This window comes from Lutzomyia longipalpis, chromosome 2 (assembly GCF_024334085.1).
Source record: "Lutzomyia longipalpis isolate SR_M1_2022 chromosome 2, ASM2433408v1".
In the NCBI taxonomy this organism is placed as follows: domain Eukaryota; kingdom Metazoa; phylum Arthropoda; class Insecta; order Diptera; family Psychodidae; genus Lutzomyia; species Lutzomyia longipalpis.
Genome location: NC_074708.1, coordinates 15,638,312 through 15,654,849, shown reverse-complemented (window position 1 = coordinate 15,654,849; position 16,538 = coordinate 15,638,312). Strand labels below are relative to the sequence as shown.

The window sequence follows — 16,538 nt, the reverse complement described above, 5'->3', positions numbered from 1 at the left end:
TATGTTGTGTGTATGCCACCCGCACAGAGAGACCAACCAAGGGGGGGAATTCAGTGACATGGCATTGCAAAATGCATAATATAATTAAAGAGAAGATATAGCATTTGTAACATGCATAGAAAGCGTTTGGGGTATTTACACATTAACATCACCCCACTTCACCATCCCAACTCATTCATTAATTTGATTAAATTCTGAGGGCATGATAGATGATAGGGTTGGGATTTTGAAAGAAATCTCCCAAAGAGAGATAAAAGTTAGAGATGTTTTTTGGGCTGAATTGAATGCAGAGTTGGGGCAAAATCATTTCAATTTTTGTTGAAAATACTGAAAAAACATTAACTAAATTACCAGCCGAGAAAGGTAATTTGTAAAAAATCTGCTTTTTAAAAAAAGTATCAATGGATATGAATTTTTCTCTTTACTTTAGTAAAAAGAAAATAATTGATCAATTGTTGTCCAAATATTGTTCAATTATTGACTAAAAATTGCTCATTTCAAAACATTCTATAGATTGATAAATTTACATTTTTTTCCAATAACATTGTATAAGAGCGCTTTGACCTATCCTAAAATTATTATTTAGAATTTTATGAATTTCAATAAATGTACATACATAGATATTTTGCAATGAAATATATTCATCTTAATATATAAAGCTGAAATGTTTGTCTGTGGCACATGAACTCCTCCGAAACGGCTGGGCCGATCTTGATGAAATTTGGTATGGGGATAGAGGGGGTCAATACGAGTTGCAAGCGCTATATGGGATTCCGCCCCCTCCCCCCTTTATAGCGCCCCCACAGAAAAATTGATTTTTTCCCATTTTCTACCTGCTGAAGGGTCAGATAACGGGATTTTTTATTTTAAACATTTTTCGGGGTATCGTATTATTCATCCCCCCCTACTAATATACGCCCCCTTTTATAGCTTAAAATGGAGTTTGCTCAAACGTGATTGGGGGCTCGGGTTGACTAGTTTTAAAATAAAACTCTGCTTCCTGATTTTATCTCTTCTCTAAATTATTGATCATCATCATCGTAATGTTTGTGCTATGCATAAAATTTCGAGTATATATCGTTATTTTAAGGACATAAAAATTGCAAATTTCAAACATCGACATAAAATGAATGGGGTACTATTTGGTCAAATATACCTAATTGGAGTTATTTATTCGAAAATTATGATAACCATTACTCTATCGTCGCGCCAATCATGTGCAATGTGGTGTGAATGTGGTGAAATTGTCGATTTTAATCGCTATAGGGTGTAGACTGATGTCAAAAGTTCAAATAATTATCTAGAAATAGGTGCTGTGCTTCATACTGTGATGAGCTTTCATGTGGGTGGGGTGAGAGGATGGAGTTGATGAAAGCTCCACTTTTGGCGCCACTCGTGTAAATTTAATGAAGTAATTCAGGACTATGGTTGCTGTGTGGCTTTATGTACTGAAAGCTTCACTAAGAGAGTGCCTTCCAAAATTGTGGGTTGGTGTGGACAAAATGGACGATGGAACGTGTTTTCGGGACAAAACGAGGAAATTACATTGGTGCCCCCCATTCAGCAGATGCCAAAAGCTTTACATATGCAACAAACTGATATTGTTCAGAGAGATTCAGAGAGAACAGCCCACTATACTTTTGCCTCCATATTCAACCCCTTTATTCGTGTGTGGGAGGATGTCCTCTCTGTCCACGACGATCTCCTCCTCAATATCAGACGAGAAATGCATCTAAGTGGAGCAAACTAATGTGAACCCCATTGGAGACCAAAATGGTCCATCTTCTTTGCTTTCACTATTCTCCGATGTTCTATTCATCCCCTCGACTTCTCAAGTTTCTTCTATACCCAACTCCGAGGGCTTTGGCACCCCAAAGGGAATCACTACGGAGTAGCAGACAAGCACACCGAGTACAATTGCTGGGGAAACATTTGCAAATACACCGAAAACAATTCACAGCACTAAGTTTATTCCACATGAGCACCCTCAATGGTCAATAAGAACACTGGAAATCCTATTAAATTTTCATATGGGGGATGCCAGATTTGAATTTCACAACCCCACTCTGCATTGTCAGGGATGCCACCCCGTAAAGGGGTGTGCTTGTGATGGGTTTTGTAAAATTTTTAGAAGGTCCTCACACAGCCAGAAAAAAAGAAACCCCATAAAACATTGAAAGTTAAATTTTATCGTTCGGAATAATAGTTACGACATTTGTTGGAATTCACTTTAAATCCATTTTAAGGATGGCACACAATAAACAAGTCAATAATGCGAACATGATTGCAATTGGGTGCTCTCCACATTATTACATTGCAATTGTTAGTTGCAGAATTGAATAACAATAAAACTATGTGAGGTAAACTCGAGGGTCAACCGAAGTTATTTCACTAACTTTAAAACTATTTAGTCAAATTTAGAAATATATTGGATGAGGTTTCATATAACCAGTCAAGAAAAATTAATTTAGAAAACATTTCAAAACAATTAAAGTTAATAATTTGTCCTTTAGCTGGAAATTAAAAAGGATTTCAATTTACCATTAACAACATAGTTTATCCAAAAATGAATCCCTTTTATCAGAAGTTACAATCAGTTTTAGTTGCAAGTTGCACTGGTAAAACTTTGTGATTCTCAGAATTGGGCGAAAAGGCAATAATTCTCACTCCTGATTAAATAATTTCCTGCTGAAATATTAGATTTGCATGTTAAGAATTCATTCTGTTGAGAGACTTTTCCCAGCATGTAAATTTATCCCCATAAAGGGTGAATCGCTCTCTCTCCCTCTTTCCTTCAATGGGGCACATCATCCCTCTTTTCCATGTAGAAGAAATCCCCAAGAGAGCAAATAAAATTTAAGAGTTGCACACAAGAAGTTAATTGAGGAAAATTACTGCCAGACAATTTAAGCAAGAATGTCTTGAAAGTTTCCCTCGCAGGAGGATGTTCCTCGTTTTCTATATGGACTCTCTTCCCCATACTACCGTCCTATGCAAACAAGGACGATATGGCAAATAGAATTTCTGCAGGAACAAATCGCGGGGTGTGTATCAAGGCGGAGAAATTAATGAACATGATATTTCAAGTGATATTTGTTTAATTAAAAGTGCCTTTCTCACAAAAGAAGAAGAAATCCTCGCGACAATGAGGGAGAGTCTTTTCGCATCTCATGAGAACAAAACTCCTGCCGCTACAGTGATAAACACTGTCGCGGGATTGCATACCCACCCCGCCCACCCATTGAGACATAAGTTGCAATCTGTTGCATTATTTTCGTTATTAAAATTCGCAGCTGGTGTTCTTCGCTGTGTGCATATTGTTTCGCGATGGCGAGAATGATGGAAAAATAGCGAAGAAATCATCTTTACAGACCCACCAACACCTGGCTCACCCATGGCCTCGTCTTCCACAAAGGGGGTTTGCTGCACTTCCAAACCAAGTGGGGAAATTGTGGCTTTGTGACTGTAATTAAATCGATTAATTTCCACTTTATTCGTATCTTATTCCACTCGGCGGCAAAGGTGTTAAATTGATACTCGACTTCTGTGGCAAGAGGGGCTGGCAAATTGCTCCTTTAATGTACTGAGAGCGAATAAATTTCCTAACTGAATCATTGACCAATACAGAATTATGCTTCATCTTTAGCAAGCATATGCTAAGAAAATGAAATCTGATTTAGTTGTATTTTAGATTATTGAGCATAAATTAAAAATTTTCAACGACTTTATGACTTTTCTGAATTTATATTTCAATTTTAAGGACGATGAAGATAAGAAATCATCTGAAATCTTACAGTGGCTTTTTTGTACTTAAGGGGGGTCTCTTTTGAAGGCTAGTGAAATTAATGTTTTTATTTCCTCTTTCATTTGCTTTTTACCCCATCAAAATCCATCCAGTAGATCCTGAGAAAAACCTACCTTTATGTTTTAGGGCAGTTCAGTGGAAAAGTCGGAAAATCACAAGATTTTCTTACACTTCAATAATTAGGCTACAAATGTAACCAACATCGGAAAACCAGGTTTAAGAAAAACCCCAAGAAAAAAGAAAACATTAAAAATATGCCAATTCCAATAATTTGCCCAAGAGACCCCCCTTAAGAAATGATCTTTCTTCAAAAGCTTGCGTTTTTCTTTATAAGAAAATAAGAAAGTTTTTTGCTTAATTAAAACAAAAACAATTTTTAACAGAAAGTCTCATTTCATAATCAAAGACTTTCCCATTTTCTCGAAGGAAAAAAAATCTGACTACATAGTTGATAGAAATATTAAAATATTAACATAATATTCATGATTTTTCTTTTCATTTTCTGACTAAAAATAAACAAAAAAATCAGAATTTGAGAAAATTCAACGTTTACCTTTTTCCCTGCAAAAAAAGCTCTGAGATTAAAAAGTCAATCATAACGCGTCCAGTTATAAGAGTTGGTGTCCCACAACGTGGAAAAGTTTATTTATGCGTTAAAATTGATTTTTGAGCAGTAACTATTAGGCAAAGTTGAATTTTTTTGTGAAATTCAGCAATTTGATGCATAAAAATAGACATATCTCTAGTTCTATAAAACCTACAGAAATTTCGTGACTAGTTTTGGAAAGGTCTTGAAATAAGCTATAATTTGACATATATCTCAATGATTTTCAAGGTCACCTCTAGAACACGAAATGGCGGATTTTTGTTTCACAAAAAGAGTTTTTCGCATTTTTCGTCCTCAAGGAATGGCTTTAGAGGTTTATGATGTTCTAGAAAGTTGTAGATAATTGCAAAACCTTTAATTTGATACCAAATTGAGCAAAATCGGACAAGCGGTTCAAGAGATATGGCTCTTAGAACTTTTCAAATGTAAGAATTTTTCAAATGGCTATATCTTCTAAACGGCGACATAGAATTTCTTCATTTTCGGACTGATGAAAGATATTGAGTCATGCTACAACATATCAAAATTTAAAGGAAATCGATGATGGCGATTCGGAGATATAGCCCCTTAAATTTATGCAATTTTTGTTTTTGATTTTAGCGCCTCTTGCGGATGTTTTTGAAACTTGGAATGTTCTAGACAGTTGTAGGGCTTCTCAATACCTTTCATTTGATACCAAGATGGTCAAAATCGGTCAAGCCGTTCTCGAGTTATATCGAAAAAACACTTTTTGCTTTGAGCCGCCATATTTGCTAAACGGCTTGACCGATTTTCAAGTATGAATTATTGATGAAAACGTCTCACTGAGCTCTACAACATACTAAAATTTTAGACCTCTTGCTATAATGGAACTGGTTGACGGTGTTTCAAAATGGCGGACGGCGGCCATCTTGGATTTTAAAAATGTAAAAAAATGAAATTTTACACCCACATTTCTATAGAAAACTTCAAACCTGAAGTCTCTATCTGTTACCGTTCTCGAGATATAAGGCAAAATGTGGAGTCCGGGCCGGCAGGCCGGCCGGCAGGCCGGCCGGATCAAAAATTTTCCACCACCATTTTCGTAATGTGGGATGTCTAAAACGTGCTCATACCAAGTTTGAGCCCGATCTGAGGTGGTCGGTTTTTCCGACGATTACAATTCCGTAGACTCAGAATCAATGCTCAAACAATGATAAAAGATTATAAAAGCATTATTTTTTTTGTCCAGAACAATTAGTTGGTATACCACAATCGTGGCATACCAAGTATTGTAATCATCGGAAAAACCGCCCACCTCAGATCGGGCTCAAACTTAGTATAAGCACGTTTTAGATATCCCACATTACGAAAATGGTGGTGGAAAATTTTTGATCCGGCCGGCCTGCCGGCCGGCCTTCCGTTGGTCCAAACTTTGCCTTATAATTCGAGAACGGTAACAGATAGAGACTTCCGGTTTGAAGTTTTCTATAGAAATGTGGGTGTAAAATTTCATTTTTTCGCATTTTCAAAATCCAAGATGGCCGCCGTCCGCCATTTTGAAATACTGTCAATCACTTTCCTTATAGCTAGAGGTCTGAAATTTTAGTATGTTGTAGAGCTCAGTGAGACGTTTTCATCGATAACTCATACTTGAAAATCGGTCAAGCGGTTTAGCAAATATGGCGGCCTAAAGCAAAAAGTGTTTTTTCGATATAACTCGAGAACGGCTTGACCGATTTTGACCATCTTGGTATCAAATGAAAGGTATTGAGAAGCCCTACAACTGTTTAGAACATTTCAAGTTTCAAAACCATCCGCAAGAGGCGCTAAAAACAAAAACAAAAATTGCCTAACTTTAAGGAGCAATATCTCCGAATTTCGATCATAGATTTCCTTGAATTTTTGATATGTTGTAGCCTGACTCAATATCTTTCATCAGTCCGAAAATGAAGAAATTCTATGTCGCCGTTTAGAAGATATAGCCATTTGAAAAATTCTTGAATTTGAAAAGTTCTAAGAGCCATATCTCTTGAACCGCTTGTCCGATTTAACTCAACTTAGTATCAAATTAAAGGTTTTGCAATTATCTACATCTTTCTAGAACATCAGAAACCTCTAGAATCATTCTTTCAGGACGAAAAGTGCAAAAAACTGTTTTGGTAGAACATAAATCCGCCATTTTGTGTTCTGAAGGTGACATTGAAATGTATCGAAATATATATCAAATTATAGCTTATTTCAATACCTTTCCAAAACTAGTCAAGAAATTTCTGTAGGTCTAATAGAACTTAAGATATAAGCATTTTAATCTGTCAAATTGCTAAATTTTACAAAAAATCGACTTTGCCTACTAATATTACTCACAAATTAAATTACAACGCATAGACTGACCCATCCGCGTTGTGGTATACCAACTCTAATAACTGGACGCGTTATGATTGACTTTCATTTCGATACAAAAATAATTAAATTCATTAATTTTATAAAAAAAAATATCTGAGCATAAAATGTTTTTAACTTTTTCATAAAATTTGTCTTTAAAATAACTTATTATTTAACTATTTCTTGAGCAACATTTAACTAAAAATTTTTCATTTCTAAAAGTAAAACTTTCTCACCCATATGTGGCACAGAATTGAAAAAAAACTCTTTTCTTTCTCCCCTGAAACCTTTCTTGGTAGGACTTCAGAAGGGTTTTCTGGGAACTTAAAATCCCCTTGTGAGGAAGATGGTAGGTATGGTGACTCATGAAAACGAATAGAATACTTCTTCTCGTGATTTGTGACACTTTTAGCACCTTCCCGTGGAGGGATTTATGTCTGGGATGGCAATATAATTAATAGATCACGTATCACATCATCACAAATCAGACATTAGTGCAGACGAAATGGAAGCATTCAGCATGTCATTTGGGAAACTCGAATACCTCCTCCGGCGAGCTTACTGCAGTGTGCGAGAAAGGAGTGGCAAAAAGGGACTTTTTGATGGAAGCACATATTAGGAGGATGGATCACTTTATTCGTTTTCCCATTGAGACTCCTCTGGAATCTTGACTTTTTATGATTTACACAAAATACGTATTTCAGTTGACGGTTGAAATGTCGAGGAGGATTGCATGGCATAGCGGTGTGGTGGAAAATGCTGCACACAAGAAAATAGCTTTTCACACGCGCCAACTTTTTCTTGCGGCTTTCCTCTTGAAGGTTTTGATGACAAATTATGGGGTGACTGTTTGTGATGTAATTTTAATTTTCCACGTGTTTGTGGGGAAAATTTCAAACAAACTTTCCTTGTGGTGCACCTTCTCTTGGGAAATCAAAGTTTAACTTTCCATCCGTGGTTTTTTGGTCGTCTAGAAAATAAATAAAACGTATCTGGGTGACAATGAGACGAGCAACACTAAAAGATATGAGGGTGAAATTGAAAAGTAAGACGACTCAAATTTCTTGGAATTTATCTTATTGTTAGAAATTAATTTAGTCAAGTAGGTATCTTACGTGTTCAAGGAAAAAATTATATTACCTTCAGAGCCATAGAATTTTCTTTAATTTCCTTTTTCTTTCTCAAATAAATTAAAGAAAATAAATTAAAATTTTATTTTGAAAGAATAACAAAAAAATTAATTTTCAAGGTGATAAATTAATCTTTTACAATACATTTCTTCCTATTTTGGGGTCTCTCTGTGTTCCTTTTTTAAATTCATGGGAAATACTAGTTGTTTAGAAGAATACTTGAAGAAAAAAAATTGAAGTTTGGCATTTTCTTTTTTCAGCATGGCCCATTTTGCTGTAACTTCCTCTCACCCTTGGCGTACACGAAAATGGGAAGGAGCGAAAAATTTATACACACGTGTAAAATAAAATAATATAAAATGTTTTATTTTGCACTGCTTTGACAAATAGTCAACTTTTTATTTTTTCCCATAGAAACTTGACGGTGTCACGCTGAAGAAATTTTCCGTATAAGGAATCTCGGGTGGAAAACAAGGAAGAAAGGACATCGAGAGACTTTCACAGAGCACATTTTTTCTTGTCTTGGAGATGCGAAAGAAGGGGCGGAAACAGCACCGAGTTATTCACTTTTTATTGTAGACAATTTAATAGTCATTCATAATTCATGACTTTTCAAGATGTTTTCCATGAGATGGGTCCCGCAAACAACCCCCACAGCTGAACGGGGTGTGTAGGTAGGTGTACAAATGACATCTCTGTTTTTTGCTATTCACAGAAACCTTCTCTCGCCATGAGATAATTGCGTCAGTATCATAAAACACTAGAAGACCCAGGGAGAATGTCCATTTCACCGCAAAAACCCATAAAACTCACATGAGTTTTCTTCACTGGCAAACAACATTCCATTCGCAACTATATACCACGGAATCTTGGGGAATGTGCGATGAAAATCTCTCTCTTGAGGGTTGTTTAGGGTGGAAAAGTTAAGATTTTTCAATTTAATCTCATTGCTGAATTTGTGAGAGAATTTTGAAAGTTTTCACGAGGAAATTAACAAAATGTACAAGATTTGATCAAATAAATTACGAAACATTTTAAAAACAATGCTACTTACTTTCTTTGCATTACCTACCTACTTTTCTTGTAATCATTAAAAGGAAAAAAAATAGAAAAGGAGTATGTAGACAGAGACAAGAAATCCCAATGTTCCAGACAAGGTTATATTGGGAATTCCCAGTCAGTGCAGTGGCGAACCAAGGAGGAATGTTTGGGTGTCTAATCATCCTAAACGTTCACGTGGGTCAGGTAATTGTCTTTGGTGGTCAAAATTAATTATTTTCAGTTTAGTAGGTACATAGAAACAAATTAAAAATGGGATTTTCAAACGTTACAAAATTTTCAAACGAAACGAAAAAAATCAAATGTTAGAAAGGAAGCGTCAAACGTTAGAATTTCACAAAAAAAAACTGTTAAAAGAAACTATAATTTTGATGTAATCTCTGTTAATATGGTTTACTTAATTAACACTTGGAGGATCGAGGTTTCTAACCTTAAAAGTTTGACCTTCATTTTCTCCCAAAAGAAAATATTTTTCCAAGTTTTCTTTCGACGATATTGAAGTAATGAAACTTCCCTATAGATGTAGAAATAATCACGAAATGTTAAATAGATTTTAATTATGTGGCGATTGAAAAAAGTAGATTCGGCCACTTTGGCCAGCAAGATCCTCCAAGGGTTAAAAATTCATAAACTTCGACTCCTTAGTCTTGTACGTCTCTTAACTATAACATCCTTTTAACAATTAAAAAATAGTTCCAAAAACACCCATTTAAAAATCGTTAAATAGATTTCTGAATACACCCCTGAGGTGCTTAAAATCTCTTTACAACCTAGTTCTCAATATGCATAAGCAATTAGGGATGAGTATCCCGAAGCTTAGGTTTTCTTGGAAGTATCCTATCAGGTAAAATATATACCAACCTTCAGAGCTCATGAAGATCGTACAGTCAGTTTAGTTTGCAAACCGTCGTCGAGGAAGAAAGATCGTTTTAGAAAAGTTCAGACAAAGTTTGAAAAGTGAAATAATTTATTTTTAAAAAAAGTTTTTAGAGTTTGTTAACGTTACAGTGAAATAACTAAAGTTATAAAATCTAAAATACAGGTAATATAGTTATTTTTTACGACTTTTTTGCAATTTTTGTGGAATATTGTGCTGAAAACTATTAAAGAATGTTATGCACGAGGCATAGTGTAAGTCCCCCGCATGTAACCAAAATTGGCTTTTAAATTATTGTAGGGGATCATTAAAGATTCAAAATAAGCGTGGTCATTTCCCGGAAAAGCCCTGGGAAACCTACGAATTTTCCGGTTTTTGGTGTAACCTATATTGATTTATTTCTCAATTTCTATCAATTGTAGAATATTGCGATTGGTGTCAAATGAAAGCTATATCAATGCTTAATATTATATATTAAAACCATTTTCCAAAATGCACAAGAAGGTGAAAATTCGGAAAGATTTTCCGAACACGCATTTTTTTTCGCCTCCCATTTCCAAAATATTGCATGGGACCACCTGGAACATCCCTCATTTTGTAGCTTTTTTAATCCCCTTTCATTTGGTATAGCACTTGCTGGGAAAATCTGCTGGGAAAACTGTTTTTTTTTTTTTAGTGATTTTCAATGTTGGAAAAACTCACTATTCGAAGGCTGCAATGTTATACCGGAGCTCACACCGACTTAGCCGATTTAACAATGCAATACAATGTTATACAATGTTATACAATGTTATACAATGTTATGACATTGTATAACATTGCAGCCTTCGAATAGTGAGTTTTTCCAACATTGAAAATCACTAAAAAAAAAAAAAAACAGTTTTCCCAGCAGATTTCCCCAGCAAGTGCTATACCAAATGAAAGGGGATTAAAAAAGCTACAAAATGAGGGATGTTCCAGGTGGTCCCATGCAATATTGTGGAAATGGGAGGCGAAAGAAAAATGCGTGTTCGGAAAATCTTTCCGAATTTTCACCTTCTTGTGCATTTTGGAAAATGGTTTTAATATATAATATTAAGCATTGATATAGCTTTCATTTGACACCAATCGCAATATTCTACAATTGATAGAAATTGAGAAATAAATCAATATAGGTTACACCAAAAACCGGAAAATTCGTAGGTTTCCCAGCGCTTTTCCGGGAAATGGCCACGCTTATTTTGAATCTTTAATGATCCCCTACAATAATTTAAAAGCCAATTTTGGTTACATGCGGGGGACTTACACTATGCCTCGTGCATAACATTCTTTAGTGATTCAGTGTATTTTAATATAAATATGTTGAAGGATACTTTTCGGTATCTTCTGTAAAGTGAAATTCAACTAAATTCTGAGAAAAACAGGAACGACTCTCTCAAAAATCTTTCTTCTTTTCTTACATTCTAAAATTTTAAAACCTTCTTAAAAATTTCTGCAATGAAAAAATAATGAGAATTTATTTTATAACATAGTAGAACAATTTAAAAACACCAACCTACAATAAATTCGAGTTATAAGTTAAGAAAGAAGAGTTTTTTGAGAGAATCTTGATCGAAAATTTGCAAAATTATTTAAAAAATTTTATAATGTGTAGGAACCATGGTGGCTAACGATCCTGAATCACCAAGACCGCTACATATCTTGGATCTTCCTGTGGACGACGTTATCGTGCCGAGTATTGGACAATATCTCTCCCCTCACGATATAATTCAACTAGGGCAATGTTCTAAAGAATTTCATGAAATTGGACTGAAAATGCTGCGAAATATGAAAGTGGTGTACAAAAATGACCAAAAAATGAATGGAAAATGGGATAGTGAATATCTGAAAGTGTGCCGACAGCTTCGCAGTATGAGTCTACACTCCGTACCCAATCTCGATAATGATTTGCTATCAGAAATTATACGCAATAATCTGAAACTCGAAGAAATTTCTCTGAGGCGAGCCTCCAAAATCACACCGACTGGTCTTTTATCGATTGTCCAACTCAAGAACCTTACGGGATTGCGTCTGATTAAGACTTACTGTGATCAATACTTCCTGAATGTGTTAAATGTATGCGGTCTGAAACTGAAGTATATCTACCTCTCATATGACGGCGAATTGTCTCTACTGTTTTTGAAAAGATTCTTCAGGAGACAGCCCAAATTGGAACATATTGGTCTGGACTTTGCGTATGACGGAAAGGAGACTCGTGAAGACCGAATGTCACGACTGGGAATGAATCTTAACCCATTAGTAAGCATCATTGCCAAACACTGCCCAGAGCTGAAATATTTCGTCATAGAGCGAGATTCACAGAGGGTTGGACTAGATGCTCTTTCGTAAGTTTTCCATATAGGAAATTTTTATTCAGCGTCACATCTGTCTTGTATTTAGTCTTGTAATTTTAATAGGTAGTAATAATGTTTGTTTAAATTTCAGATTGATACAGAAGAACTGCAAGAACATTCAGTTCATTGAAGTGAATGGCGTCCTCAGTTGGGGCAAAGGACAAAAGGAAATTTATCGGTCCTGATAGAAAGACAACGAGGAAAAGAGATTTTTTCGTCAGTGCCTTAGCTTCCTGAATCAACATTCTTTTCCTGGTCATCTAAAAACATCAAGTCCTGAGTCAGTGCAACAGTGCCAGCTAGTCCGATCGACTTTTGAGGTCTTCAACAAAATAGATAAGTAGTATTATAGATAAACATTATATCTTATAGATATCCAAGTCAGCTTCAGTTTAATTAAGAACTACAAATCTGATATTTATATATTGAAAGAAGGACGAAAAGGCTGTGTGTTGCGTGTGCTCTCATTGGTAGCCCGAGCTCGAATGCCCCGAAAGGTTTCGTTTGAGCGTCGCGATAGAAGGAGGGCTACCAACATTTATTGTAATTTTTAAAAGAATTAGACCCTAGCTGAGTATTTACATTTTCTTAAGACTAACATTTACATGGTACTTCATTTTACTTAAACTAACAATGTTCCCTTTAACATTTATTCTACTCAGACATCCTAGAGTCTTTAATCATAAGTTAATCTTCTAGGAGGTCTTCGAATTCTATATGACCTCCGTGGAATCGAGCGAGGACGAGAGTCTTGCCTTGGGGGCACGTGTCTCACATGTCGCGTTTACGGTGGGGATAATTTTCAGGCCTCTCCTTTCGCATGCTTTTAAGAAGTTTCGCCCCAACAGCAAAGGAAACTGTTGGTAATGTTGGGGCACTACATGGATCTTAATTGTGCAGTACTCATCTCCGGATTTCACTCTCGCGCTGGTGGCCCACAATGTTTCTCGCCGTCCTCCTCCATATACACTAAATTGGATGGCACTTCCTTCCTTCATCAATCCCATACTTTTGGCCACATTTTCCTGCAGCAGGGAGATATCACTACCGCTATCAAGGAGTGCATCCAATCTCCTCCCTTCGACTTCGACTTGCTTGAGCGATTTGCGGAGGGGGCTCAGGCTGGTGGCACGCTCATGCACCAGCCTCACCCGAAAATCTTTCTTGTCCGGACATTTAAATGCCAGATGTTTATCTGAGTTGCAGATAAAACATCTCTTCGGCTTATTTCCGCCGCGATTTCCGCCTGATTGTTTGGATTGGGGCTTCTTTCGCTCTGTCTTCACTGCCTCGTCCTTCTGTGAATCGCGATGTTGACGATCGCGTGATCTTCCCCTGTCGTTGGTCTTATATCGCCCTTCACGGGAACGGAAGCGATCGCGCTTTGAGCTCCTGCTGCGGTTGCGGCGATCCCGGTGCTTATCCCTCATTCGATTCTCCCTCTCACGCGACCGGTGATGTTCACTTCGGCGGTAGGTAGTCCGTGTCCTGTATCGATCCCTTGAGGGACGCTCATCTGTCTCCATGGATCATGCCATGCACACATAACACTAAGAAAAATCCAAATTCTCACAAGATTTGCGTTTTTCTTGGGTTAATCTACACTTTTCGTTCACTTAACACAATCAGCTCGCTTTTCAGTAGCTAACAAAAGCCTTTTTCTTTGACAAAGAAAAATTTCCGTTCAACTTGTCCGTTGGATTGGGGATGGTATGGACTGCAGCGTTCGTGTCGGATGCTCCTCGATTAGCAGAAATGTTTGAAGATTCCGGAAGTGAATTGACATTGTGAAATTTTGAAAAATGACATTGTAGCAGCAAAAATTTCTTTGAGAATTTTCACTGTTTCTCTGAAATTTAAGTCACGTGTGCTTTTTGGCAAAATAAATTTGGAATACCGTGAAAATGACGTGACATCCAATTTGCGAAGGAGGAGGCGAACTTTCGCGGCATCATCAAGAGCGGAGCCATCAATGTTGATGAATTTATTTTTATGGTTTAGGAATTTGAGGCAGCTTTGGCTGGGGCTTCATTGTTCCTTGTGTTGCGCCTATCTCCAGTGAGTCACATGTCCTTCCCAGAAATGCCAAAAACTCATTCCAAGAGTTGTAGTTTTTTTGAGTACAGTATTTTTGAGATTTAGAAATCTGTGCAGATTTCCACAAGGGTTTCCTTGAGTTCAACTTTTTGTGATTCCGTTTGGATTCCCGATGTATTCGGGAAATTTTTGACAAATTCCTGTTGAAAGTTACCCCAACTTTCTACATTAGCTTGTAGGCTCAGACAATTACTGAGAAAATTATCTTTTTAAGGATTCTTTTGTAGAAACCATGGAGTTGCCAGTATTTTTTGAAACTGCTGAGGCCTTTGAGTTGAGCCTCAATCCTTCTATGTCAAGGATTGACGTATCGAAGTTCTTTTGTGTAAAAGATCTGTTCTTATCAATGTTCTCAATCAATATGTCGTAGTGGCCATGATATACTTCTGGGGTTCGGATATATTTAATGTCCACCATGTCCACCCATTTTGCGGCCGTATATGTATTATTCATTATAAGTTTATATGTACGTACACTACCCTAAAAAAGTTTCCGGGCAAGGAAAAATGGGGTATTTTTGAAGGCAAATTTCAAGTGGCTATATCTCCGGCAGTGGTCAACCGATTTTCAAAAATTTATTAGTTTTGGAAAGGTACATTTCTCACCTTTCCAAAACTGGCAAATTTTTGAAAATCGGTTAACCCGTTATTTATTGGCAGCCATTTTGGTAAAGCTAGAAAAAAGCTTATTTTTCACGATTTCACAAATTTTGACTTTGACCTCTTGCATCTCGGCCGCTAGTGCACCGATTTTGATGAATAGATAGTCGTTGGAAGGGTAATTTAATTCCCTTTCCAGATCTGCTAAATTTTTGAAAATCGGTCAAGCGGTTCGGTTGTAACAGTCATTCTATTGAACTATAGTGAAAAAATACACTTTTGACTATATCTCAGCTTAGGGTTGACCGATTTGGACAAACTCGGATTCAAATGGTAGCTAATAATGCCCACTAACTTTTAAAAAAAATTTCATCCCGATCCGTCACGTGGTTCTTTTTTAATGTTTTTTTATGTGACCCCCTTATGTTACAAAAAGTGTACCCTAACTTCATTCGCTTCCCAGATTTTTTTATAAGTTACACCTGGCTCAAATTTCATCAGAATTAATAGTAGATATTATCATCTAACTTTTAAAAAAAATTTCACTCAAATCCATCAAGGGGTTCTCCTGTAATGTCAATTTTTGTGAAGCCATGACCCATTTTTGCGTTAAAAGTTGTCATTTTGACTTAAGCAATCCATCAGCTCTTGAGCGTGATTTGACTCAAATCCTTGTTAAATCGTCTTAAAAATGTTAGTAAAGATGTCCTGGACCTTATTTTGATTTGTTATCCCCATTTAATGAAAAAAAAAATTTGACGATTTTTCGCCCAAAATCTTAATATTACCAACCTCAAGAGCCACAATATGAGTATTAGCAGATTTCAAGTTAGGAATTTATTATTTTTATTTAGAATCAAATCCCATTGGCATAACAATATAAAAGAAGGTCAAGGATGTTTGTACAAATATTTTAAATACAATTTGAGTCATGATTTAGTGGGGGGAGGGGGGGTATAACAGGTAAAAGACAAAAATCGCGCATAGCTTCACAAAAATTGACATTACAGGAGAACCCCTTGATGGATTTGAGTGAAATTTTTTTTAAAAGTTAGATGATAATATCTACTATTAATTCTGATGAAATTTGAGCCAGGTGTAACTTATAAAAAAATCTGGGAAGCGAATGAAGTTAGGGTACACTTTTTGTAACATAAGGGGGTCATATAAAAAAACATTAAAAAAGAACCACGTGACGGATCGGGATGAAATTTTTTTTAAAAGTTAGAGGGCATTATCAGCTACCATTTGAATCCGAGTTTGTCCAAATCGGTCAACCCTAATCTGAGATATAGTCAAAAGTGTATTTTTTCACTATAGTTCAATAGAATGACTGTTACAACCGAACCGCTTGACCGATTTTCAAAAATTTAGCAGATCTGGAAAGGGAATTAAATTACCCTTCCAACGACTATCTATTCATCAAAATCGGTGCACTAGCGGCCGAGATGCAAGAGGTCAAAGTCAAAATTTGTGAAATCGTGAAAAATAAGCTTTTTCCTAGCTTTACCAAAATGGCTGCCAATAAATAACGGGTTAACCGATTTTCAAAAATTTGCCAGTTTTGGAAAGGTGAGAAATGTACCTTTCCAAAACTAATAAATTTTTGAAAATCGGTTGACCACAGCCGGAGATATAGCCACTTGAAA

At 36.2% G+C, this 16,538-nt stretch overlaps 4 protein-coding genes across 8 annotated transcripts in view; 1 reads left to right on the top strand and 3 right to left on the bottom strand.

Annotated features, from left to right (window-relative positions):
* The window catches only part of LOC129790865 (UNC93-like protein), a 1,060,245-nt gene that overhangs the window by 270,771 nt on the left and 772,936 nt on the right, over positions 1–16,538 (bottom strand). The window lies entirely within an intron of this gene.
* Positions 1–16,538, bottom strand: part of LOC129790850 (cleavage and polyadenylation specificity factor 73) — a 566,536-nt gene that overhangs the window by 270,771 nt on the left and 279,227 nt on the right. The gene's annotated exons all lie outside the window — the stretch shown is intronic.
* On the top strand, positions 9,865–14,847 carry LOC129790920 (F-box/LRR-repeat protein 15-like). Its single transcript, XM_055828764.1, has 3 exons — positions 9,865–9,986; positions 11,455–12,184; positions 12,285–14,847. The coding sequence occupies exons 2-3, from the start codon at positions 11,460–11,462 to the stop codon at positions 12,376–12,378; spliced, it is 819 nt and encodes a 272-aa protein (XP_055684739.1). The 5' UTR covers positions 9,865–9,986; positions 11,455–11,459; the 3' UTR covers positions 12,379–14,847.
* Positions 12,419–13,719, bottom strand: LOC129789227 (probable splicing factor, arginine/serine-rich 7). Its single transcript, XM_055825875.1, has 2 exons — positions 13,203–13,719; positions 12,419–12,453 (listed from the first exon to the last, which is right to left on the bottom strand). The coding sequence occupies exons 1-2, from the start codon at positions 13,717–13,719 to the stop codon at positions 12,419–12,421; spliced, it is 552 nt and encodes a 183-aa protein (XP_055681850.1).

What these genes read in the sequence shown, in the direction of transcription:
- LOC129789227 (XM_055825875.1), bottom strand. Translation starts at nt 13,719, where the DNA reads ATGGAGACAGATGAGCGTCCCTCAAGGGATCGATACAGGACACGGACT. An exon ending in GCAGGAAAATGTGGCCAAAA is followed by an intron (nt 12,454 to 13,202) that starts GTATGGGATTGA and finishes TGATGTTTTTAG; the next exon opens with ATGACCAGGAAAAGAATGTT.
- LOC129790920 (XM_055828764.1), top strand. Translation starts at nt 11,460, where the DNA reads ATGGTGGCTAACGATCCTGAATCACCAAGACCGCTACATATCTTGGAT. An exon ending in GTTGGACTAGATGCTCTTTC is followed by an intron (nt 12,185 to 12,284) that starts GTAAGTTTTCCA and finishes TTTAAATTTCAG; the next exon opens with ATTGATACAGAAGAACTGCA.